General features: G+C 40.0%; 1 protein-coding gene across 10 annotated transcripts in view; it reads left to right on the top strand.

Annotated features, from left to right (window-relative positions):
- LOC107311550 (SAM and SH3 domain-containing protein 1) overlaps window positions 1–27253 on the top strand; it is a 482619-nt gene that overhangs the window by 420810 nt on the left and 34556 nt on the right. For 6 of the 10 annotated variants that reach the window (XM_085541462.1, XM_032443944.2, XM_085541464.1 and 3 more), the window contains 6 exons: window positions 778–828; window positions 951–1000; window positions 11562–11602; window positions 13143–13229; window positions 14477–14589; window positions 16220–16321. In XM_085541462.1, coding sequence (XP_085397588.1) covers window positions 778–828; window positions 951–1000; window positions 11562–11602; window positions 13143–13229; window positions 14477–14589; window positions 16220–16321 — 444 coding nt within the window. Of the gene's footprint in view, window positions 1–777; window positions 829–950; window positions 1001–11561; window positions 11603–13142; window positions 13230–14476; window positions 14590–16219; window positions 16322–25190; window positions 25466–27253 lie in introns of those variants that run through there. The other 4 variants (XM_085541465.1, XM_085541468.1, XM_085541466.1 and 1 more) reach the window with 3 other exon arrangements.

The raw sequence follows: 27253 nt of genomic DNA on the forward strand, positions 1-27253 counted from the left end.
CCCCGAGCAACACCCTTAACACTGTGCTGTGGAAAATGGTTGTCTGTATCTAGCAATGAGCTGAGTTGGCACTTTCCATTCAACTTTAATAGAAAATACTGAACAAAAAATACTGGTTTTATTCTTAATCATTATTATTTTTTATAAAGGATACTTTAAGGTTTCAAAACAACAATATTTTTCTATAGCAAAGCATTTGTAATCTATATTTGTGGTAAAACTTGTGTTGCAACTACCAGCAATAAGAAGGCTATGGACTGGTGCATGATGAGCATGATGAGTAGAATCAGTCTGCTTTTCATGCAGTCTGTTAATAGAAATGGATCCTTAGCTTTTACTCTGCCCCCCATATTTGCCTAGCACTTTTACCTATCCAGAACCCTGTACAGGACACAGTGACTTCAAGTGGCTTAACAGCAAATGACAAAAAAAAACATATAAGGGAAAGAAAACTGAAATGCTGAAGAGGTGTAGATCTTTCTGTGACTGTCTCTTGAGCATGGATCATTTTGTGGAAAGAGCTCATTCCTCTTTATATTTAGTTTTGAATCCCCTCTGTGTGACAATCCTGTGTTGCTCTGTAACATCCAGTGGTGTAATTTTCCTTTATTGGAGTATTTCAGGATGTATCTAGAGAACAATTCCTCCTAGACAGGCTGGTGTTTCCCAATCAACAGGTTTTGAGGTAGTCCAACACTCTGCTACCCTGTTTCTTCTCTTCACCCCTTCTGAACTCTTCTTTGCAATTTCATTAACCCGACATCTGTTCTGTTTTAGGAGAAACCTGATGCCAGTCCCACATCTTTGCAACTGCGATCCCAGGCTGAGGTAAGCAATGTGATTTTGGTCATCTAATCTTGTTTGTTTGTTCTTTAATTTGATTTTCTACATAAATTGGGCAAAGGCTGCTCTCGTGTCTGCTCTCACTGTTATGTGTTCTTCTCTTGCAGGAGTCACTTGGTCTCAGCAGCACCGCATCAACACCTGACACTGAAAGAAAGTAAGTGAAGGCATAGGAGGTCAGAAAGTAGGGAGGGGTGAATTTGGTGCTTTCTTTTTCCTTGGAGTAAATTCATTTTAAATTGTATTGGCACATGAAGGTTTAAGGTGCAGCCTCTATTGCCGAAACCCAGTTTGGAACCTGCTCCTTCTCTCTTTCCCTCTTGGCATTTTGTTATTTAGTTGTTTGTTTTTCATTCAAAGAAGGGTTATCTTTTCTCCCTTCTGTGTGCACTCAGGATGTGATACACCATTAGGACTGGTAGTAATTTTTAAGGAACATTACTGGTTATATGTTCTCTGCAAATTAAAGCTGCTTAAAAATAATTTATGGGGCTAGACCTGAATACAGTCAAGGAAAGATCAGTGAGGGGAAGGGAGAGCTACAAGTTTAAACCACTTTCCTTTTCCTGTGCACTCCTGGGTTTGTAGCTGTGCTTTTGAAGAAGGTGCCAAGGGAGTAAAGTATTTAAAAATGAAGTTAAAAGGAACTTTAATTTTAGTGGTCCTTAATAAAAAGCTCTCTGTGTGGACTGAGGGGGTTTCTGTTTACTGTCACCTCCTGCTGTAATGTGTGTGCTTGTTTTCGGTGCCTCCTTCCTTTGATCCCAAGATCCTGGATCCCTACAGCTAAGGGTAACGTGCAGCAGTGCAGGAAGACAACTGATACTGTATTTGCAATTGCCTTCATGTTTTGGATTGTGCCAGAAGGATTAGTTCAGAGGTACTTCATAGAGTACAGGACTGAATGTAAGGTGCTTTAGAGAAGTTATAGCCCCACATTTGAGTAACTGCTACGGGAGCCATGGTTCAACTGGACCATAGGAGGAGAGACTTAAACAATTACTGCCCTTGCTGTTCGCCAGTTCAGCAGAGCCAGCCTCAGTCCCAGAGGGAGCTGCAGTAGATGCAGTAGATGTTTGATATTTGAAATTGTCACAAGGGAGGTTGTGTCAGAATTTTCACAGTTGGAAACATGCCATCAGTATGTGGGCAACATGTTTAAAATAATGAGTATCTACTTGGTGCCATTGGAAAAAATGAAAACAGAAATAGTGCAGGCCTATGCTTATTCATGGCAACGAGTCAATACTGGTTTCATTCCTCCAGCTCAGAGACAGTTTAGCCCTCTTCATTGGAGGGAGAGGTTATAAAATTGATCTGCAGGGAAACAAATATTTCAAGTCCATCAGATAGTACTAAGATGCTGAGCTGGAAGCTTTTTCAGGGAGGATGTGTCAGCTGTAGAGGCTTTTTAATGTTTATTGTTTATTTTGTGGCTTTTGACTAAATTTTGCTGCATGGGCATACTGCAAGATGAGGTTTAGACTAGACATAAGAAGGAACTTATTATCTCAGAGAGTTGTCAGGCACTGGAATAGCCTGCCCAGGGAGGTGGTGAAGTCGCCATCACTGGCAGTGTTCAAGAAGCGTCTGGATAGGGAGCTAGGAGATACGGTTTAGGGGTTTCCTGTAGGTATGGTAAAGGGAGGACAGATGGACTAGATGATCTTATAGGTCCTTTCCAACCTATGATTCTATGATAACCTGTCCTTTTGAGGGACAATACTTCTGTGGTCACCACTGCTGTGTGGTAGATCTGGGGTGAACTTTTTACAAAGCCTCTTCTGGTGTTAGAAGAGTCTAATTTTCCGAACATGAAACTCAGTGCAGGTGTACATTGATTTCTAAAATTCTCAAACAGCTTAGGGGTGTGAATTGGAAAGATTTGTCCAGGTTTGTTGGTGCTAGAAAATCTGTTGTTATGAATACTATTATGAAGCCTGAGTAAAAACTTGGCCAACAGAAACTTACATATCCTTATATTGAAAATATGATATTTTTCATACAGTGAACTCAGGGGAGTTGTTTGTGTGGTGTCCTGATCAGGTTGCTTCAGAAAGTGAAGAAAAAGAAAAAAAACAACTGAGATGGAACGGAGAAACAAGAGCAAGTAGCCCAGTAAATGGCAGGACTTATTGGTCGATGCCTCACCCAATGTTTCTTTTTGCACACCCTGCAGCTTAACCCTACTAGAATATAACATTTTAAAATAACACACCTGGATGGTTGTTTAATTTTACAGAGCTGAGATATTCGAGGCAGAAAGAGGCTTTGAGGGAGTCTGGAATAAGCTATGTTTGCTCTAACCTCTGGTTTGGTTTTCCTTTTTTGTGATACTTGCTTGGTAAAAAAAAAAGAAGCATGACAGGCTCTACTATACACCGCAGTGAAAACAGATTAGTCTTGATGCCCTGTGGTAGGAAAAAATCTCGTTTATGTGGGCAAGGAGTGTATGCTCAGTCTTGCTGTGAATCTTAGTAACTGTGCCACCCTGGTCATTAGTATTAACATCTGTTCAAAGTCTGTGTGAAAATAGTTTGGTTCCCTTGGTCCATCAAGTTGCCAAACAAGTATCTGTCTAGTGGGTGATTTGCTGTAACAGAGAAGAACAGCCATAGTGCCTGGAGGGAGGCAAAAAGGAGTTAAATAGCCTGGAGGCAGAGCTGCTTGTCATTTCAAGTGGCTGTCCCTCTGGAAGTTACTTGGGGCGATGCCACCTTCCTCTGTCACTGGCAGCACTTTCCTTTTAATTAGATAAATCTTAAAAACAAACAAACAAACAATGTGCACATATGAACCTGCTCTATGCATTATAAATGCCCTAGGAAATATGCTTTTCATTTGATTGATTCTGACAAGGAGAGAAAAAGCTTTACTGTAACAAAGGCCTATGAGATTTATGTGAATATGCGTGGAGAATAACACCAAGGGTACAGATGTAGCCTGGAAAGCTATCAGTAAAAACAGAACAGAAAGTTGTGTTAGTTCAAGCTTCAGCCTGCAATTGTTGTACTTTTTTTTTTTTTTTTTTGCCATAATAGAGTTATTTCTGTAAATTGAAATGGGCAGGCTTCCTAGTCATATAATATTTAGCAAAGCATGGGAGGATGCGTTTGTAGCTTTTTTTCTTGTAATAATTACTTTCATTACCTTCTGCCCTTTCCAAAATTCTCCTTTTAAACTTCAGGGATACTTTCAGTTGCACTAGTGTAGCTTTGCAGATTCTCAGTCAGCCTCCATCAGTGTCAGCAGTGCCTCTAACCATGACATTTTTCATTTTAAACAAAAGTCTCCCCAGAACTGCAAGCCTTTCTGATTTGCTAGAAGAATAATAGCTATAACAAATAGGCAGTAAATGTGTTCTTAGTAGTTACTATTCTCTCTTTGTCCCCATAGCATGTTGATTCGGGGATGTATTGTATATACAATCCCTATTATTTCAAAGTGATGGCAACACCCCAAGGATGTTTACTCAGGCAGGAGACTGAGCAGGGTTTTCTCATAATTGTAAACAGAGCATTTAAAACAATGTAATCCAATTTTTAGCCTGTTCCCATTTTTAAGCATTCGAGCCTACATGACAGACTGATGAGCTCTGCATGTTTGCCAGGAAATCCAGGTTAAACTCAGTCCTCTGAACTTAAGCTTCTGCATCCTGATTCTCATCCTGTTTTCAAAAGAGCTGGGGATGTTGCAGAGGGGAAGTTGTGTATTTTCCCTCTTGAGAAATAGATCTGTTTGCTCTCAATGCTTACTCCAGTGGCCCTTAGACAAGTTTCAATTATGATGTACCAGAGAACTGCCAGAAAGGAGGGAAGTAAATGAGAAACCCACAAGTACTGCATAAAGATAAGATGAGGTACAATTACTCCTGTATAGTGATTTTTTAAATTATTATTATTTTTAATTTGCAGCTGTTAAAGAAAGGGAAGACAGAAAACAATGCACAGGGGGTAACACTTGTGGCTGCATCTGGCATTTCACAGGCATTTCTGCCACCTTTGGATGCCAGAGGATGTTAGGAATTGCTACCTTCTGAATGAATCACTTGTTCTTGAACAGTAGCACTCAATTGACCAAGTAAATGATCATACTTTTTGTTAAGTGCCCCGATTCACCCAGCTCAGTACAGTTTTGTGTTCTGTACCTAATGATCTTTAAGACCAAAATTCCAGACTCTGCCAGGGCAGGGAAATGATCACAAATGCCAAGAGTCGCCATGTGGAAGGTGCTGGGTAGTACTTTGTGCATATAGCGCAGACTGCATGGTCGGCATTGCTCAGGGGCTTTGCATTCCAGCACTGGGGAGCTGCTGCGCCTCTGGCAAATGTCCTCAGCTCCTGGTTTCAGCTGCTCACCAGCGTGAGTAACTTTATCTTGCTTTCCATGTGTGCAGGACAAGCATCTTGAAACCAAGTTCCTTGCACATTGTGTTCATGCATCTTAGCCAGCTCCCTGGTTGCTTGATGTGGATGTCAGAGGAGGAGATGCAGGCTGCTCAGTAGTTAGGGCTTTCCCTGAGGTTGTTAGCAGGGAGCCAGTGAAGCCACAACAGAAGTGGTTGCCTGCATGCTCTCAGCTCTGTAGGAGAAACTATGGACTGGATCTGCTCTTAAGGGTTTTCTGCAATGGATGTGCCATAGTAAAACCAGTCACTATCCTGTGGTGTACACTCAAACTCCACATCAGCCTCAGGCTGGGAGAGTGCCTGCAGTCCGGTGTTGCCACATTTGGCAGTGGTTTCCAATGAAAATAGTCATCAATAAAAATGGCTTTCATTTTGCAATGAAAGACTTCATGCAAGTCTGAAATGTGCCCTCTTCAGTGCCCTAATCTGCTGGCCTTTGCCAGTAGTGTTTAATGCTAGATTTCCTAATCCTCTTCCCCTGTAGCCTCTAAACTACAGGTCACGCTCTGAATGTAAGAGGTTATTAAATCATCACTCCAGCCACCACTGATGGAGTGGCTTAAATTGTGTCATATTTGATTCTGGCAACTTGACAGGGTGCCTGAGTTAACTTCAGCAGAAATTTGGAGCTCCTCTGCTAAGAAACTGGAGTGCTACTCTGCCAGAGGATGTGAGGCAGGGGATGGGCAGAAACTGACATGAACGAAGTAGAAAACAAACAACACCACCAAGTGAGGATGCCTGTGGCCACACTTAATTACTAACAGAATAAATTGTTCGTTTTTCGTCAGTTAAAAATGATACATTGGAAGAAAAAAAGGAGGAAATAGTAAAATCTCTCCATACTTAAAATGCCTGCATTTAAGCCGTGTTCCTTTAAACCCTGTACTTGCAGGAATAAAAAAGAAGCAGTGAATGTGTATGGCCCTGTTTTCACTTGTTTGAGGCCTGATTTAGTCAAAGCCAGATTATTCATGACGCTTTTAAACAGCCTCCTCTGGAGAAGTAGGGCAGGAAACTCCCACAATAATCCTCACAATGGGAGCCAGAGGCCAGCCAAGCACTGCCTGGGACACGTGAAGAGGAAAGCCAGTGTGCCTCTGAGCCACCGAGGGGTTTCAGTCCCAGTAGTTCAGTGCTAGCCCTTTCATGAGAAAGTCAACCTTATCACAGCCAGCCAGCAGGGTAAGCAGAGAGCAATGTGTGCTGGCTAAGGAGGTGCTTTGCATTTGCTACCTTGCATCTGCTCTTTACTGTAGAGAAGCTTTCAGCTGGCAGTGGCCTGCCCCAACTCCATGGGTTTTAAATAAATCGGAATAAACACATTCATGCAATATGCAGCCCTGCTCTGGCCTCTATGATGAGGGTCCATAGCCAGCCCAATGGTACCGCCATGGCTGGGGTGGGAAATGTGCACGTGTGCACCTGGCCAATGCGCAGCTCCGTGTTTGTTTCCACTGAGAAAGTTTTGACCTGCTTTAAGAGCCATTGCTATGGAAACCTAATGAGAACATAATTGAATCACACATCTTTGCTTTCTGTCTCTTTCTCACACTGGTGCCAGCAAGGTCAGTACCTTATAGGCCTGCTTTCTCTTCAGGTTCATGCAAATCCGATAAAAATACCAAAGGCCCATTTTCTTCCCTCTGCCAGCTCCGGTTAGATAAATTATCTTGTATTCAGTCAGGAGCAGTTACAAGCCTGTTCGGTTTTCATACTAATGATGTGACTGGGCCATTTCCAATGCACATGGATAACCAAATGGCATCGTGGCAGAGCCGGTGCAGGCTTTTGCATCAGTCTGTTCACTGCTATGAACGTGAATAATATTTATTGATTGAAAATTCCAACTAAAGCATTTTCTTCAGTGGTCTATAAATAGTTATTGGGAAGAAAAAAGGGGGCTAGTATCAGTTTATTGAAGTTGGTAGCAGTAGTGGTTTCATTGTCAGATGGTGCTGTGCACCTGTGGATTTTATGTGCCAAAAATGAGATGTGGCCACGTGTTAAAGCACATCTGCATCAAACATACTTAGTGATGAAACAAAAACCCATCCACAGTTCTGTCATTCTCAGTCCCAGTGTTTATTCTGCTTGGAGAATGATGAGCTTTCAGAACTCCTTGGTTGCATTTGTAAAGGCAGCACATGGTGTCATTGGTTTCTTTTTCCCGTTCTGTGGTGTACCAGCATATCACAACTCGAGGCATGTGTGACTGCTTCTTGTGCAATCAACCTTTCTGCATGTGAGGTAAGCTATAGGGTTTCTCTGGCTGGATCAGAATCAGCACAGAGTTCTCAGAGAAAGGTGTAGCCTGGTAGCTGAACACAGCCTAATTAAAAGCCTCCTTTATAGCCAGATACAATCACAGTGGGCTTGTGACAGAAGTCTTTGTGTAGTTCATCCTTGTACACCAGTGTTTGGAGCGCACCTCTAGGATTTCAGAGGGAGAGATTGCTTTAGTATAGCAACGTTATCTCAGCTGCAACACTTTAATGGAAAGATGACATCAAAGACCATTTTGCGTGCCCGGCAGCTTTGCTGTTGTTCATACAATAGCAGTGATCCCACAGGCTGGAAAAGAACTAGAAGTGCCCTCCAGAGGCGGTCCTCATGTCCATCTCATCCTGATCAGAGACATCTGGTCTGGTTTGCATCTTTCAGGAACCTCTTAAAAGCAGTTCGTTTTTACAGCTTCCCTCCCATTCTCTACCTACTGTTGGAAGTTTGTCTGAATCATTAGGAAATGCTAACTCCTCATTTCTTTCCAGCTTATGTCTGCTTGTTCCTGTGCCTGTTTTATTAATAGGCGATAAATTAATCTTGTAGCTTTCAATTTTACTGAAGAGGCAAAATTTTCCTAGCTTCTCTGGTAAGACAAAGTGTTGAGCTCTAAATATTCTAATAGCTTTTCTCTTTAACTCTTCTGACTTGAATTTGTTTTTCTGAGCACAAGTAACTGCAGTCATACAGGCTATTCCTATACATGTTCATTAGTCATATGGCCATTGGAATTTCCCATCCTTCTGCCTGTTAGGATTAAAGAGTAGGGCTTTATTCCTGTCATCTTCTTCAGCCAGTTTCTCCAGGTACTCTGTCATTTGCAGTTGGCAAACCTCCAGCATTTCAAATACTGTCTTGATGACAGCTTTTTTCATGTATTTACACATTGTGGCATAGAATGCTGATTCATTTCTGTTAAGCCAATCTTTTCTAATCTAGTTTCTGGGCCTGAGTTGTCCACTGCTGCTTTTGCTACCAGATTTTGAGAGTGTTCTCTTGTAATTTACTCAGCTCCACAGAAATCTATCATCTCTCTGAGTCAGCAGTGCAGTAGCATCTAGTTATTCCCCAAAGCAGTTCAATTTTTAGATACTCTGTTGTGCTGGGTTTTTGTTGTTTGTTTCAGCAGTGTGGCTACAAGAGGTCCTAGATAAAGGCCTAGAAGATGGTTTTGAATTTGTGAGATTAATGGATTATATTTTTCACCCATTCTGAAGCTCATTTCCAGAGATTCTGGGCAGGTACAAAAGTACTCCTTCCCTCTTGTCATAAATCTTTTGTCTTCCTTTCTGTCTGAATGTTGCCCATACATTTCTCCTGCTATACACTGTGACAGTGTACATTTCATGTGAAGGCTTGCTAATGAAGTTGTACATCAGACCACAACAAAAATGAAGGCCTCCACGGTGGAGTAATGGCATTTGGCTCCCTTTCAGGCACGCAGTGCTGAAACTTCTGCCAAGTGTCACTGCATCATTAACTTTCAGCACAAGTTATCAGTCTATGAATGGAAGAACACAAATCACTTTCGGCGCACGTTCACAGAGGAGCTGCGGATTTAACAGAGTAGGGGAGTGTAATGGACAAATCAAACATAAAGCAACTCCGAGGCACTATGGAGTTTTTCACTAGACATCCAGGAAGTAAAGCACTTGATTGATTTCACTGAGAATTCTTAAGCGTCAGAGTTGCCTGATGGAAGTAAAAAGCAAATGCTTTGTCAGGCTCTATGTGGTAGATAGTGTTGGCATTTCCGTCCTTTAATACTAGTTGTTAGCATTTTCAAGGTCAGCTCAGATATGAAATATTTCTTCTTTAGGGAATGCATGAAATGATCATTGGGATTTGCATCCTCTGATGAAATGCAGTATACTACCTAAATCAGCTATAGAATAGAAGGTAGACTGTTTGCTATGGATCCTACTCCTTACTCTCTCTAGCTCAGGAGCATAATGAGTTTGCTCCTACCGCTGTCCCCCTTCTTTAAATAGCCTGCATGGAACAAGTTGGTGGTGTCGGACTAATTTCACCTGCTGCTTACCAGCACTTTTGTTGGCAGCTGTGGAAGAGAAGAAAAGAAATAGAATGGATTTAGAGGCTGAAGGGTGCAAGATACTGCCTCTGTACTTTGAAGCTGATGTCACTAAGGAGACTAAGTTCTGAGAGCAAAGAAATCTCATTTCCCGGAGATGGCGATTTGGTGCAGTTTGTGGATACCAAATTCATTGATGATAAATAATGTAGCTGTTTACTTGGTGGGTGAAATCTGTGCTCAGGTACAAAATGTGCACTGAATTAGTTCTATCATTTCCAACAGAAGCTGACTTTCTTTTTCCTTAGTCATATCCTTATAAAAGTCTATATATTTTAACCTGGTTTTCTTTTATTTAGAAATCTATCACTAGCAACTTTAGCTTTAAATTTCATAATATAATTTTGACCTTGTGGAACGTATGTCAATTTTGACACTGAGTATTTTCCCAGAAAGTATGGGATGGTACACACCTATATTAACATTTCCTTTTCAAGGGTAAACTTTAATATCAAGGAAGACACTACATGTTTTCTCCCACCTGATACACTCAAATCTGAAGTTCGGCTGTTTCAGCTGATTTGCAGTTTGTGCTGGATTAAAGTTGTAATTAGTCCAAGGCTGAAAGAGGTTAGATTTCACAGCTTGGCTGTGCCAAACCCTCTTTGCCCAGATGAATTTCTAAATCAAACTGAAACTTCATACTGTCTCATTTCCCCTCTAATGATGTCTTTTCAAATTGATGAGTGTGTTTTTCATGCTCACAAAACCTTGGCCAGTAATTACCTACATCTTTTAAGCTCTCAACTGGTTTAACTGAAATTTTCCTTCAAGAGATTTATTGAATTTATCAAAAATTCTTCATTGCCCTCTTCTGGGAGTCTAGGAGAATGCAAGGAGCCTGTTCAAATGCAATGGACAGCAACTAGCGTATGACATGTATGTATTACATGGCCTCATTTACAGAATGATTTGGCTTGATGTCTTCTTGGTATGCTGGGTTCTATGTGTTTTTATTTTGCATGGGGACAGTACAGGCATAGCACAATAGGGCATTGTCACGTCACAGGGCAGAGGTCTTGGCAAAAACAGTGCTATAATGCTTTGCAGTTGGAGCCTCAAGCAAAGTCATTGAAGTTGGCAAGAGTCATTTCACTGGCTTGGCTCCGTGTTGATGGAGATTCCCATAGGAAGTCTTCAAAGAATTTTGCAAGATTTGGTAATTTCTATTAGCTCTATTTGCATAGGCAAAACTAAATACAAACACAAAAACCTGAACAGGGAGTGATGTCTCATCAGAGAACCTGCAGCGAACCATTGGTTCTGAGTTGGAATCCAATATGGAAAACTGGTTCAATCAGAGCGATGTACTATTTTACTGGGTTATTTGTAAAGCCTATGTTGTGCAAAAACAAGTCTCTCTTAACTAGCTTTTGAGTAAGGGGACATAAGTCGGTGGAAAAGCACACAGGTGGTTTCCTGTCTCACTTGATAGGACGAATTTTCCTCACCCAGTTAAATTGCTGCTCTTGTCCTCCCCACATTGGCTTTCTGAAATTTAATGAATGCACATTTATAAAACATTTTCAATTGAAAGACAAATAAGCCAAAAACTGTTAGAAACCTAAATAAATACAGCATCCCCAGTGCCACAGCTTTAATGAAACCAATGAAATCTAAGGCAGGGAAGTATATAAAAATAATTTTTTGAGGGATTCCTAGATGCTTTTGGCTTAACTGTAGGTTTCTGTCAGTATTGTATTTCTCTGTTCTGGTCATAAAAGGTTTGTTTCTGAGCTTTCAAAGGGGAACTCAGTTACTGTGGTTAGACCAGTGAGTTTAGTTTTTGTCTCCAACTTGCAGCATTTGGAAGAAAGGGGAAGAGAAAATAGCCCGTGATGTATTGTTTGGAAACTATAATTTACTGTAATCAGACAGCTCCCATGAAATGTGAGAGGTTTGCATCAATAAGTCCATTTCTCTTTTGTGTTCTAGGCTCTCCATTCATAAATCAAGTTCGGAAGAAGGCTCTGTAGGTCAGTATATTTCATTTTATCTGATACTTCAATTGAATTCTTAAGCAGGTTTTCAGTTTTGCTTGCACAAGGATGTGAGGAGCTGAGTAAACAGAATGCCAGCAGAAGTCAGCAGCATTTAGGATTGGGGGGGAGGGCAAGCCTAAGGAGCTTTAAAAGTGGGATGCTGAGGGTCTCCATGGTCTCAGACACTGCTCAGCCAGCATAGTCTTCTGATAACTACACAGCTTTTTGGCTCGTGATATTGCTTTCAGATTCTATAATATTAGTTCACTACTAGCCTGTTTGTATTCCAAAAGTTACTACCACCACCAATAAACAACTGGTTTTCTGTTACTTTTGGACATGTCATGCTGGAGTCTTATCCTTTGTTTCTGAGATATTTTGCATTCTTAAATAACAATTTGTTTTCTGTTCTTTCACTGTTTTCTATCTTACCATAATTAGTTCAAACTGCTATGTAGACATATCGGTTGAGCTGATAAAATTCTAGATAGGTTGTTTTTAAATTAAAAAGAAAAAAGAAAGGCAAACGTTATTTAATTTATTAGGAAACCTGGAGCGGGGGAGTTGTTTCTTTTTCATTTTATTTCCACGGTAATATCCTCGCAGCCTGAAATAAAGCTGTGCCTCAGAGTTTCAATAAACTCAACTGTGGAGCTTCAAGGACAAGATCCAGAATAGCACAGTCATATGCTGAAATTCGGTGGTGCAAAATAAAGGGTTCATCTGAATTTCTGAAAAACAGCAGAGGGTGGAAGTAGTTCTGTATCAGTAACATTTCTGCCAGATCAGGCACAGTATGTTCTCTTGCAGATGGCATGAACTTCATAGCATGTGCCCTGATTGATTCAACAGAGCACAGTTATATGCCATCCCTTCTTCTGAATCTTCTTTCTAAAATAAATAATTCACTTCTGGGTCATCGAGCAATATGCAGATATGATATTAGTGGACATGTATTCCCAGCCTTGTACAATCAAGGCATAGAGGGAGCAAGAATCGGATGTAGCTGATGGTCTCAGGAAATTTCTCATGCCGAGTATGTGCGCGTGTTTTTATATATACAAAGTGTTTATTTTCTATATAAATATGCAAACATATAATAGAATTCGTTATCTGTCTTGCGACTTAGGCTGCATAACTGGAGTTCAGCTGAAGCGAAACACCAACAAAATGCTTCAAAAGCACTTCCAAACTTGACATTATCAACAGACTGGAGACTATAACAGATATCGAAATGAATGTTAAATATTTTCTGTTTATAATTCCAAATATATGTGAGTTAGTGGCTGATCTCAGTCATCTGTAGCATTGGCAATTGTGAAAGAATATGTATGTTTCTCTGAAATGGCTACATCAGCATAGTTCTAATATAGAATAAATCAAGAAAAACGGAAGATTTTAATTCTTTTATTCTTGTTTTTGACTTGGAAAATATAGCTTGAAAACTTCTGTAATGTTTACTAACTGATGTTTCTTTCCAAAATTCTTCTTCCCCTCCCTCCCTCCCTCTTCCCCCTCCCTAATTTCCTTTTAGGGAAAGCAGACTGGAAAAAGAAAAATAAGTTTTTTTGGCAGAATTTCCGAAAGAACCAGAAAGGATTGATGAGGCAGACTTCAAAAGGTAAACCTTTATAAAGGATTTTTTGGACCAATCTGTATAGAATGTAGTTATCCAACCTCACTAAAGATTAAATCTCCTTTGCAGCAGTGTGAAAGTCACAGATCTGTGGATCTGGAAGTTGGAACACCTGCAGTCCTGATTGTCAGTGATCACACTTACACGAAATGATGCAATTAATGGATAGTCATGAATAACATATAAAAATGAACGAGATGCTTTCTGTTCTGACTGAATGAGAGAAAAGCTTTTTGTGGTGCTTGGCTATGCTGACCTGTTTGCTTTAGGCTTTAATCCAGACTCTCATTTCAGGAAAAAACACAAGAAGGGATAGTAAAAGTGCATCTGGTGAATAGTGAAAATGTAGGATTGATTCCACTGAAACTGTCAGATCTCTTTCTCTGGTTCTCCAGAAGATGCAGCTGTGCATCGCTTTAAGTATTTTTCTTCATAAATAAAATTTCTGTTTCCTCATGTGTATCTGTTACATGCTTCTGCTGCAAACAGATGCTTCACAACATTTCTATGTTTCATTGCTGTGTTCAAATGGATTATGAAAAATGATTTGAACCTGCCTATGAGGTGGATAGGTCACATTTATACTCAGTGAAGTGTAGATCCTTGTTGGCTCTCAAGGCATACTCTGCCTGTGCTGACATGAGAAGTTCAAACCAGAAGATGAGGTCCTGGAGGTTGGAGGCCAAGCGTGTCCAGCACTCTATGCCTACTCATAGCCAGTTAGATGGCAGGTGGACAGGCAGGTGGTGCCAGTCTGCAGTTTGAGAGATGTGGCTAATCTGCAGCAGAGAGCTTTTAGAGCCCAGCACATTGTTCCTAGAAGAGCTTCCCATGCACTCTTTTAGCTGACCGCAGTATTCCTCAGGGTTGGGTTCTGGACTTTGCTGCCATTAGTGCTTTCTCTTTTCATTCTTCAAGGTCAATAATTATGTGATATCAGTTATGTTTTATTTCTCCCTCTCATACTGTCTTGATTTCAATGTCAAAGTAGGCTTGGGTTTTCTAGTCCTAATTTACTTCCTATTCTTGTTTAGTTATTTACAAATGATTCAGTCCTCCCAAATCAAACTATGAGACTACACTGGGGAGAGTCTGTTCTGGCCAGCCAGATCCATGTGGTGACCAGATTTCAGAGGACCATATAAAATCCTGTTCCAATATTTTTCACTTTCTACATGACCTCTTACGCATGCTTTTTTTTTTTTTTTTTCTTTTTATATATCTCTATGCAGGAGAGGATGTGGGGTACGTGGCCAGTGAGATCACGATGAGTGATGAGGAACGGATCCAGCTGATGATGATGGTTAAAGAGAAAATGATCACTATTGAGGAAGCACTTGCTAGGGTATGTTAAGTACACATTTTATTTTTCCTGAAAAAAACATGAATTATGATGCGAGGTAAACCAGTCTGAAGTTTCTGGCGGCTTATAAAACAAACTGCCTGTTTGTCCTATCTCACTAGGTAGCATAAATTAGATAGTAATTCCCTTGTTTATAGGAATAGTGGGATTTAGCCTAGCCCAAAATAGATGCCTATGGCAAATGAATCAAGTCCTGAAGCATTTACTTCTCTCCACTGTCAATAAAGGATGCCAGTCAAGGAAGAGTTCAAGTACAGATGTTTTCATTGCAGTTGTCTAAAGCTAAGGGAGTTGAATGCCACCTGTACCATCCCACATTTATGATGCATGTTCATAGATTTGCTTAAATGCTGAAAAGAATCCTTCACATTTTGCTGTGCTTGCCTTATTTTCTTCAGAATACATACATTTCTTGTTATTTCCCTGCTGCTAATGGCTGAAGGGCAGTTTGAATGAATGCTTCCATTTTTAGCAATTAAAACTTTTTGAGGCTGAAGTTTATTCTGCTTTTGTTTTAGATGAAAAGAGGGTGTTTTGGTTTAGCCTTCAGGAAAACGTAGTCAGCCTTTTTTGACATTTGACATTAAAATAAAAACAGATGTCATTTTTGATCAAATACAGTGACTGGCACAAGTATATCCTTATAAAATCTGAATTTTGATGAAAAACAATTAACTGTAAATTATTGTGGTTTTGCAGCAATTTTGCTGAGATTTTAATTATTCAGGAGTCAAAGGTCAATGCTTAAATTTCTGCTCCTGTCTTAATTTGGTTCCCTTGTGCAAAATACCCATATTGAGCACAGGGAATTCTGTATGGGCATCTGAGGTTCATAAAACATGAGCTGGATTGCAAATTGTCAGTTGATTGAATTCCCTTTGATGACGCAGTATGTCTGAAATAGGTAATTGTTAAATTTAATTGTAAATGTTAAAGCTGTGTTATTGTCTGAGGAAAATATTGCTTTGCTGGGAATCATATCACCAAAAAAGAACCAAAAACAACCATAATTTTAAAATTATGAAGGAGTAACATTGGGATCTCTGCTGTTAAAAATTCTCTGGGAGGAGTGTTCCACTTGATCCTTACTGTTCAATGTGTGTACTGGTATTGTTTCCCTCTAGCGGTCTGAGCTGCTAGCAGCAATTTTCTCTTTAAATCATCAGTTCATCTGGTAGGATTAGTTATATGTATTGAGACATCAATTGGAAAATGGTAAAAATAGTCCCTAGTTGTGAAATTACAAGAGATGTCTCCTAGTCTTCGCTGTAGGTCACTTTCTTTTTGAAGGACATTGATAGCCTACTGTGACGTAGTCTGTCCACTTCAGACATGGGGATGTATAATGTATGTTTTGCCAATTACAGTTCATCCAGATTGAGTATTTGCAGGTTACTTCCTTTTAAAAAATAAACCTCATCATTAAAACTTCTGATTGTGAAATAATGAGTATATTTTAAACAAGTGAGGCAGGCAACGCAAAGGTTCTGATTTTTCCAGTTCCTCAGTGTTACTGGGAGAAAAATAAAAGGACATTAACTCTTGCTATTTTAATGAAGATTGATAGCTGCTTGGCACTGGAAAATGGGCTCCCTGTCTTTTCAAATTTCAGCTGAAGGAGTATGAGTCCCAGCACAGGCAATCAAGTACTGTAGATGCTACAGACTGGCCTGATGGTTCTTACTCAACTTTTGATGGGTCTTCCAATTGTAATGTAAGTACCTGTCCTTAAAATATAGCTCCCCTATACCATTTAATATTTGAAGTCTTTCAAGTATCCTGATTTACCTGGTGATTTTCTTAATAGCAAATTTATCATTTGATCCCAAGATGCTACATTCTATTTACAGAAAATCTTTGACGGGGATTTTGAATCTTCAGGATCTGTTGCTGTAGACCTAAACTTGAATTTCTATATAATTTCTTTAATATGCAGGAAGGGGTCCTTTGGATTTTTTATTTTTTATTTTTTTTCCTTTTTTATATTACCTAAGGAAAATTATTTCGTTCTACTTCTCGGTTACTGTAAATCAACAGAGTTTCCTCATTCCTTCCTACCCCTTACTGATGTGTCTTAGCTGAGGGTCCGGCTAAATCCTAGTTTCTTGCTGCTTTCAAACAGTTCTAACTCTGCCTTTGCTAACTCTTAGCCCAGAGTTTGCAGCTCTTGCCAGATCCATATGTAGTGAGGCTCAGCTTTCCTGCCTTATTTTTGCTTCTGAGCTGTGCAGCTTCTCTTGTTTTATGGGCACCAGACAGTCTTTGTGTCATGCCATACTGAATTAATTAATTTTTCCTTCTAAATATCTTCATTTTCACTGAGTAATTTATTCCACTTCATTTCCCTAATTGAAAGTTCACAAATAAATCTTACAGAAGAACCCATTCGGCTGTCAAGCCCAAGCTCTTTGTAACCCATATAATTGAATCATAGACTTTTGAGCCCATTGATTGATTTATTTATTTTATTGTCAATGGAATTTCCTGCTAACTGCAGCAGAGTTAGATTCTTCTCCCTAAATGGAGAGAGGAATGCTATATCATTTTATGAGATGTTTAAAATATTTTGTGGTGGAGAAAGATTTTCTTATTTGTATTAAGAAAAAAAATAATAATAATAAAACCCATCTTCAGTTAGATAGGAATGGAGGGGGCTGATGTTGCTTTCTGCTCTGATCTGCTATTTCAGAAATGTGCAAAGAATATGGAAGGAAGGATCTTGATTCTTCTGCACTGGCTGTCTAGCCAGGTGAAAGCTGTCTTATTATTTTTTTCATAGGTATTTATAGCCTGGACTGTCCCCTCTTAAGGCCTTTGACTAGGATACCTAGAATATAAAAGCCACTAAACTCTCATTTCTTAGGTAAAATCTCAGAGGGATACTGAGTTTCTCTCTTAAAATTTCTGATAATGGTTTATGTTTATGTTGAATTTACCAAAAGCTGTGTATACCTCTGAGAACCAAATATGACTCAGTATTTGCTCCCTAATGGGACAACTTGGCACCTTTTCTTTAAAATCATCTCTGTAAGCTGTTCTTACTCTTTGAGCCAAGATTTCCGTTGCATCTCTCCACTATTCTGCTAGGATTTGTGCTATCTTCCTGCTGACTTCTTTGAGGGATCTCCATTCTGTTGCTCTAAATACCTCTGCTGTTTGTTGGGTTTTGTTTTGTTGTTTGTTTGGGTTTTTTTTATCCTGGTTGCATTTAACAGAAGCTGTGAAACTGCTTGCCTTCACGGGAAGAGCAGTTCATGCGCAGAAATGAAAGTTCATTTTAGAACAGATATCAGTTTGGTTTCTTTCTTAGTGGACCTAAAAGCAACTAGGGTTAACTGGGGTGAAAGACTCTGGGCTGTAATTGACATGCCAGAGAGAGGAAACCAAGCAGAGGAAAGTATCAGATGTATCTAGAGATAGGGCATATGTTCACCCAGGCTGTTATGCCAAAGGACATATCTATTAATCTGAAATGACCAACTTTTGAAAGACTCAGAGATGATTCTAAGCTCAAACCCTTCCTTTGCCAAATCGGTTGAATTTCAATGCCATTTGTGTGATTTGTATTCTATGAACTTGGAAACTGGGAACTGCCATACTCGTTTTATAGAGGCCATGAAGGGAAGATGTTTTTCCGTATATTAGAAACCTTCTGTTAGATAACCCACTGCCTTCTAGCCTCAGAATGTAATTTAAAATATGAGTCACTGAAATTGAAGTTTCTGGTTTGAATTAAAACTCCTTGGGCAATGACTTTTCTGATTCTGCTGGCATTTTTTCTGATCTCTGTTTTTTATGTCTCATGGCCAAGCTGTTACTAGGCACTTTTTTTGCGGAACATTGTGATCATACTTGGTCATTCTGTCAAAATTTTCTGAACGCCAATGATAAAAATGAATTGCACGATACTTGCAGATTGAGGGAACTGGGAAAAACATAATTTCTACTTTACTTGCTGCTCACTTGTTCAACAGCCCTTGGGTATTTAAGAGAGATCAAAACTCTAGTATAATTGCTTTTCTTTCTTTTCCCCATTCTTCCCAGGCATAGAAACCCTCTGGTAGGTTTAGGAGGACTTGTGAGGATGGGTCATTATGTTTTATGGTCTAGCTTTGCCACTAACAGCATTCCAAGAAGAAAAAAAAAGGTAGTTACTAAGCATTTGGGTAATCTAGAAATGGGGACAGAGCATCAGGTGATCTCTCTCTGTACTTTCAAGTCAGGCCTGCCCATGGCATTAGAGCAACCACCTATGAGATAGCATCTAGTGGACAAATATAATTGTTGTTTTTAATTCTGTTATAAAAACAAAAGAAAAAAAAATCCCCACATTTTTTAGCTTGTATAACCTTCATGTGCTTATGACTAATATGGCTGGTGCTGATACCGAACTGACTTTTAGGATTTAAAGATTCTTTTTCTCGCCTCCTTCTCTTTTAAATTATAAGCGAATGGAAACTTACATTTCATATCCTTTTAAATTTAAATCCTAAAGATGAAGAAAGGATTGAAAGGTCATCTCAGCATCCACAGGGAAGCAGCCTGATGTCATTTCTGTGCTATTAATTCTTTGTCTTGTTTGTTTTCTCATAAGAAACAAACAAATGAAAGCTTTTCCAAGCCAGTAGTTGACTTGACTCTCTGCCACTTTAGAACAGTCAGTAGCTTTCAACCTTGCTACTTCAATTCCTTTGCTTTGCAACGAAGTTATGTGTATTATTAATTTACTAATGTGGAAATGCAGTTGAAATTGTTTTTCTTCTTAGTCAGATGTCTCAAGTCTGAAACACCTCATCATTTTTAACAAATCGATTTTTGCATTTTTATTTTCATCTCTGTTGAAATGAAGTCTGCTCTCAGTAGCCATAAGACGGGATTACCTTGCATTTTGCCAGCTGTTGACATGTAAAGCAGGTTTAAGCTTACAAATTACTCTCATTCTGGATTTTAGATAAGGACCTGTTTGTCCTAAGTAGTAAGAAAGACGAGGGAAAGAGGTTTTGAAAATTAACACTCACTTTCCATTTACTGAGGTGTCTTTTATGCTTCTTAAAAATATGAGCACATTTCATAACCTCTGGGCTCTGAAACTCTGTCCATCTAAAGCAGAAGCCTGGAAGAGCTGGTGTATCTCCAGGGCTCTGCTTGGAGGATGAAATAGTGTTAGGAGAAACCCATATATATCCTTTCTGCATGCTCTGCTGAAAGACTGTTAATGGGTACCATTCATACTTACTATGAGAGTGGGGGGAAGCAGAGGAGGAAGATTGTGACAGAAGTGTGTGTATCATACATATGCTGTTGCTGAAACAAACCACTAATTAACTTTGCTGACAGCTTCTGTAGATGTGAGTTAATAAAGTTGTAATTATCCTCGGACTGAACTGTTCTGTTGGTCTCACTGGTCTTTTGTGCTGCAGTTTTGATCATCAGATAATGATCAGAGCTCGTTAGTGCAAGCATCCAGGTAGTGTAACATGCCTTCAATTGAGGAGTGCCACAGTGAGAGCCTCTGAACCCCACTCCCCGCTATGTGCTGCCATGTCAACCTCAGAAGAGAGATTAAAATTTAAAAAAAAATAATAAAAAATTATAAAAATCTTCCTCTTAACAGTACAGCCCACAGGTGGAAGAGAGAAAAGCAGTAGTGCTCTTCCATCTGTCCTCTGAAAACCTCTTCACCCAGGACTGCTAGCATGGCACCCCTACCATTAGGAAATTAGCATCCTATTTGTTTTCGCTGGAGTGAGTGACAACAGTTCTCCTAAACAGGAGACTAGATGAGCAGGTCTCCTACAGTGAGGCCATTGCTCAGGAAAATTTCCAGTCACGTTTTTGCTCTTTCCCATCTGTTATTGATCCACCTTGTCGGAGAAGGCAGCAAATCAAGTCCACACAGAGACAGGTCTAGCTAAACCAAAATAGTCTTTTGTTGTTTCTGTTTTTTGTGTTATTTCCCAAGGACATTTTTATTCACCAAATCTTTAAATGGGGCTGAAAGAGAATTCAGTGTTGGTTTTGTATCTGCTACCATTGTGAAAAGCAGAATAATGGACAAGAATGGTGTTTGGGTCTTATTCATTTGAATTGGCGACATGCTGTAGCTGTTGAATCAGGATTGTACTACCTATGCACCTACTTAATTTGTGGCACAAAACCAACTCTAATAAAAGACCAAGTCTGGCACAGTTTCCTCTGAATCACAAGTTATTGCTGTATTGTTTGGTAAGTGCAGGAGTAGGAAGAAAAGGAGTAATTGCAGTATAACTTTTATAGCACCAGTTGCCACAGAGTAAATCTGGTGTAACCACAGCAAATCCTTATCACTCAGGGTTATGCTGTATTTAAGTGATGCAGATTGCTGATGTTTACTAAACAGAACAATTTTTAAATTGATTTTTATTCTTATGACTGATGGATTCTTGAATCATTTAGCTGTTTGTTAGCATTATTTTGCTAATTATATAGGACTGTATTACAATCAGTTTGAAGAAGTCCATCATTTTAATTTTTTGGAGCTAATGTAGAAGTCAGTGAATACTGAGAAGCAGTTAGATATGAATGGAGAGACTAGAGTAGGATGTAGAGTTAGTAATTTGAACAGTAGTGTTGAAACTGTGGCAGCATTGATACTTCTAGCATTTTGAAAGCTATGCACTGTTAGGCCTGTTTTTGCTGTTATCAGAGGATCTTCCAGTTTTTATAAGTCAACTTATTCCTTGAAAGGCTTAAGGATGGAAGAGGATGTTTCTGTGTTTCGGTTCTTGATATCTTGTTGCCGCCTCCAGGCCCTGTATGCTCTTTGAAGAAGCAAAGTGAAGCTGACACTGGGTATGGCTGTGAATGAATGCGGAGCATTCATCCTTGCTCTGAAGAGTCTAGTGACCCAATTCGTGTAAAGATCTCCTGAAAGGCACTGATGTCCTTCATTAGATTGGATGGTATACTTATTATTCATACTGAAGTTTCTGTAATATCGTCAGCTGCTATTAATAGTCATGATGAAGAAAGTGCCAATAATAAGACTCAGCTTCAAAATGTAAAAGTCCCCCACTGTACAGCTATCGTGGGGACCTGCCCTGGGAGTCACTAGCTGTCCTCATTTTCCAATGATCTCAGTTGGGAGGTGTCCAGTGCCTCTCACAGGAATCTAGTAGCAGAAGAATGGCTGTGTCTTTTGTTATGATCTTCTCCCCCATCTCTGTCTGTGCCTAGCAGCAGCAGGGTTTCCCATGGGTGTAGTAACACAGAAGCCTTCATGAGAGAAACAAATCCTCATTGCAGTTTCCAGGACACAACACAAAGTTTGAAGTTAGATCAGTGCAGTACAGAGTGGGAGATCGCAGCTGTGTTTATACATTGTTTTGAGAAAACATTGTATGGTGTTGGTTGTGTTGTTTTGGTTTTCTTTTAACCTATTTGACCTGAATTTTTTTTTCTAGAAGATTTTAGAATTTGAGGAAGTAATACATTAATTTAAGATATTCCTTACCATGGAGGTTCTGCCAAGTTGTCATGAAATAGGATTTTGCTAGGTATGTGTCCGTTCAGCTGGTGGTGCTAAATAATGTCAGGACAGGGTTATGGCAAAACACTTGGCAGTAACTTTGTACAAGTATATCCCCTGTTCTCTGCCAGCAGGAGTTGCATGTGAAGACCGAATATAATTACCCTCTAGTAGAGTCTCTAAGAAAAATCTTAACACTATCATAACTGAAAATAGAACTTGCATTAATGCGCAGGCAGTGACTGTAATTGTGTTCATAACCACTTCTGTTTTCACTACCTGTAGACAAGTCCCAGTGCTTGACTTGACCCTAAAATGTTTGGCCAGGTATTTTGGGAGGGTGGAAGGCAAGTTAGTTGAACACATATTCTGACACCTTTGTCTTTTATGCCTTTTGGCATCTGGGGAGCAGACTAACTTCTCTGCATATTACATAGAGGATAGAAGACCATGGTTTACAGCTTTTTCATGTGACCATTCTTACTGCAAACATCAGCCAGCAGGAGATGCTGTAATCCATAATGTGGTTTCCCTGCCCCCGTCTTTTCAGAAACCAAGCCTAATAAATTGGAACAAAGCCTTGCTCAGTTCAAGAATTAGGAATCTCAAAAGCCATGTGTTTCACTGTCCTATTTGGCAGACCCAGACTGAATAATCTTTACTTGTGGTACAATAGAAGATTTTAATTGCACTCCTGTCGTTTACCACTTGCCTCCCCTTCCTCCCTGCTGCTGGTGTTGACTTCTCCCATTTAGAACAGTAGCATTAATAGTTTTGATTGTTCAAAAATACTACTATAATGTAATTTGAATTACCGCACCCTTTGCTAAAGGGTTCTTGTTGGTGGTGTCGTCCCCCCCCCCCCCCCCCCCAAACAATCTCTGAAGTGAATTTCACTGTACTTTCATGCGTTGTCCTTCCACAGCTGGTTTTCTGAAATGCTCGAAGGTTACAGGACCAGTGATGTGCTCCATTCGTTAGTAATATAGTCTACATTAAAGAGTAGGGATTCTCCCCGGGCCATCTTACCCTTGTCAAAACACAAAATGTAGTAGACACTCACTTTCCCGTGGGTAGGAGACTCTGCAAGAGATTTGGAAAGAAATGCTGTAATGCAACAGATATGAAGTAATGTAACAGAGCTTCATTCTGCTACATACACCTATGATGAGGAGTACGTGAGTGCAGTTGTAATGTAGTTAAAATTCATTATTCTCATCGGTGAGAGAAACAGTTCACCATGAGGAAATGTATCTGGCTTGCAGATGCAAATGTCAGCAATGTGCTTTGCAAAATTATTTAGCTAAAACCTGGAAACAGTTAACATCTAGGAATTTGCCTAAGCAGCTATTCTAATATCAAGACAGACCTCCAGGGAGAATTAAATTTTTCTGCTCTTGTTACTTATGACAAATACTTCCCACTAATTTCAGCAAGCAGTGTCGTCACTAGCTAACGTGTAATATATCTTTCACCAAAGTAGCTGTTGGACTCTCCTTTGATTTCCTTGTAAGTAACCACAGACCAAACTCAGACATGGACTTGTCGTTTCATTCATTTTACTGGGGGAGACCCAACACTGTGTGTTTTAGACTTTTTGTAGTCTGTGCAATTCATGCTCTTCAGTTAATTCTGTTAAGTGGCCAAAATCTTTTTTACCTCTTGCACTTTCCATACAAATTTTGGAGTCCTTTTTTTGTTTGTTTGTAACCTCAGAATATGATGCAGGTTATCACATCAGAATTTCACACACATTTCTATAAACAGCCTCTCTAAGGATTCAAGGTTTTTGAAACTTTATTAGTGAAACAGAACTTTAAAAACTCAAATTGGAAGCCCAAGACATAGATCAGTTTCATTCACGGCCATGAACTTTTGAGAGAATCTGGGATATGTTTCAAGGAAGTTGCTGTCATGTTTCACTTGATGTGGGCCGCTGTGTTATTGAAATTGGAGAACACCAGCTGGTTTTATCCAAAGCTTAGAATTTTCTGAGAGGTTTTACGTTGGAGTTTTGGGGCTGAAGTAATTCAAGGGTAAGAACCCAGTTACAGCATGCCAGCTGAATCTAGCTTACATGACTTCTGCAGAACGGAAAAGCTAAACATTTGTTAGTACAAAGATGGAGAAAATTGAATGATATTTGGCCAGGTGGCTTCTTAAAATTAGCCAGTCATCAAAGGGGGTAGATATTTAGACTTGCTGTAATTTTACTGTGTGATTGATCTGGTGTAATTCCATATTAACTGGCCGTTAGAGGGATTGTTCTGAGTATGAGGAATCTTTTCTTGGTTTTAAAAAGGGTGCTTTTGGTAGTGCTTCCCGTCACTGGATAGCACTGCTCCTAATTAACAGAGTTTTTGGCCTGTGTTTTCTTATGTTCTAGGAAGAATTGCCCAAATTCTGTTCCAGGGTCTGGGATTAGGTATGCTTGATTGTAATTTACTTGAGCATCTCAGAATCTGTTTCTTAGGCAGGGAAGTTTGAGCCCAGCCTAGGAGGAGAAGTTGTAAATCATGCTACAGTCCTTCAGAAAGCCACAATGTGGCTAGTTCTAGACCAGTCTGAGATTTCTGAATTAAACATCATTTGCCTTTCCAATTTTTAGCCATGTTCTTTTTTTATAGCACTGCAAACTGAGGGGAAGAAAAAAAAAAGTATTTAATTTTGCTGATTTAAAAAACATGAAAGCAGGTTTATTTTTCTGTCAAATTAGCCCTTTATAAAGGGAAATTGTCAGGGGGGCTTTTCATCAAAAGAATTTAAAAGGGAAAATCTAAAGAGCCTGGTAAACGGCTCAAGTTATATTTCCGATAGACACAGCCTCCACTCCAGTGGTCGCGTTTGAGGGTCAGTCATCATCCTGGCTTTGCAGAGATTCTCTGTATTTTTTTTCTTTAACTGAAATTCCATAGACAGTAATTAAGGAACTGGAGGCCAACAAGAGGTCAGCAAGCCTTCGTCAGTGAAAACAGGGATTGTTTGCCATGTACAACACTCCCTTTTTCCTTGTGGTGAATAGAAGATTTGCTTAGAGCTGATGACTTATGCCTTTCTTGCAAGTTATGCAGCTCGTGAGTAACCGGGGGAATCAATCAGTGAGGAGAAAACAGCTAATTGAGTCCAGCATCACGCTTTTTTTCTTCTTTACATACTCAGCGCTGAAATCAGAACCAGTTTGGTGTCTGATAATGTAACTCCAAAGAAGAGGCATTTTGTGCACAGGATTCTGAGCAAATGCAGTACTCAAGAAGATTCTAATCCTAAATTTCAGGGTCACGAAGCTGACAGCATTTGAGCACTTGGAGAATTACTTGAAACTGAGCTTTAGGCCTATAAATGCCGAAGCTGGTAAGTCACTGAGCTTGTAGTGTGATGTGGAGAGTATGTGCCCTCTGTTTCAGAGAGGGAGAAAGAGAAAATGCTTTTGTGGTTATTCTCAGGCATGGCACCACATGCATAGCTTTTCTTAGTTTCTCTCTTCCCTTCCTTGGGCTTATAAGTTCTTTTCTGTCCTACTTTCCTGTCTCTGACTTTGTCCAGGCATCTTTTTAAAAAGTTTGAATGGTTGTTTTTTTTGGCGGATATAAAGTCTGTTTGAGGGAGAGAAGAAAGGACACGTGTAACCACGTCTCCTAAAAGGAACAGCAGAATTCCTTTGCGTTTAAAAGCAGGGCTTATAACTCTTAAGTAAGTTAGTAAGGGGAGAATAACGTGACATGTTACAAATCTACATGTATATTTTTGCCCTTCTTTGCTGGACAAGAATTGTCTCATAGCTAAAAATAATTGCAGTTTGAGCTTAATTGGATATTAAGACATTTGCCAGTTTCTTAGATGCGAAGCCTCCTAGAAATTCCTGTTTGGGGCTTGACAATATGGAACATAAAGTAGGTTTTAAAGGTTTAACATTCCTTTAAATGGCTTCATGCAGGTCATGTAAAAGTCATGTATGTTTTTGTTCATGGTGCTGAAACAGTTTAATCAGTTGTGATGGCTTTAACTGTCTACTGTCCTGATGTTTCTTAAATGTTTCTATTTGGACCTGGCCGGTAGGCTTTGCATATCTTGTGTTTTTTAAGGGCTACTGCTGTAACCCTGTAGTGTTTCCCAACCCAGTCCTGCCAAAAGCTAGCTAGCTACTTCTGGTTCACATTTGGCCAATTAATTCCAAGTACCCTAATAAACTTTAGGGCTGTGTGTGTGTATGTGTAAAGCACTTGTCCAGAGGGAGAAGCTGGGATTATACGTTGTTCTTTCTCTGGCGTGTGAAAGGGGCTGGATGTTTTACAGCTAGACAGCCAGGCGTGCTCCTTCTCTCCAGAGCAGGCAGCAATGAATGAGAAAAACACTGCAGAAAGCAAGAGGACACCAAGAGGAGAATATCAAAGTGAACATGCTAATTTCTTACTCCTCGATATAAAGCATTTTACTCTGATCTTATGTTCAAGGCAATGCATAGCCTTTAGAGATGCACAAGTAAGAAGGGTGACCCAAAGAGATGAGGTGATAGGGAAAGCACGGGAAATCAGTCTCCTGCAGGCTTGAGAATCTCTTTGCAGACTTGCATCTGCCTTTGTTAGTGATGAAGAGCTGTGCAGCAGGGATGGGCTTTGGCCTGTCTGCGGTTTCCCAGCCATGTGGTACGTGGAGGCTGCCGCCCTCCACATGCAGTCCTGGGTGCTTACAGATGCTGTTAATTTAGCCTCCGTTTCCCTGTGGCCTTGCATGCGCTTGTGCAGCAGAGCTCCAAGCTTGGAGAGCTGGCGGCCTTCCGCGCCGTGAGAGCACTGCAGATGTGCTGGGGACACTTGCTCCAAGGCGAGCGGGAAGGCGGCTCCGCCCGGCCGGCACTGCCAAGGGGCCCCACCAGCCGCGCTGGCTCCCCAGCAGCGCTATCTCTTTAAAGCAAGCGCAGTTTTCTCTGTTGGCTTGGGCCAATTTGTTATGGTTTAGGACCGTGGAGCCAGCTGTCTGCAATCTGATGTAATGTTGCCATGGAAACCAGAAATGAAACACTTAAGCATTCACCACAGAATTACTACATACAGCATTAGCCAAAATAATTAAAAGTTGAGCCATATGGGTCTTCGGATGGAAAAATTTGGAGCGGAGGAGATGGAAGTTAAGTTGTTCCTA

This window comes from Coturnix japonica, chromosome 3 (genome assembly GCF_054131305.1).
Source record: "Coturnix japonica strain WE chromosome 3, WE-NBRP24, whole genome shotgun sequence".
Lineage (NCBI taxonomy): Eukaryota > Metazoa > Chordata > Aves > Galliformes > Phasianidae > Coturnix > Coturnix japonica.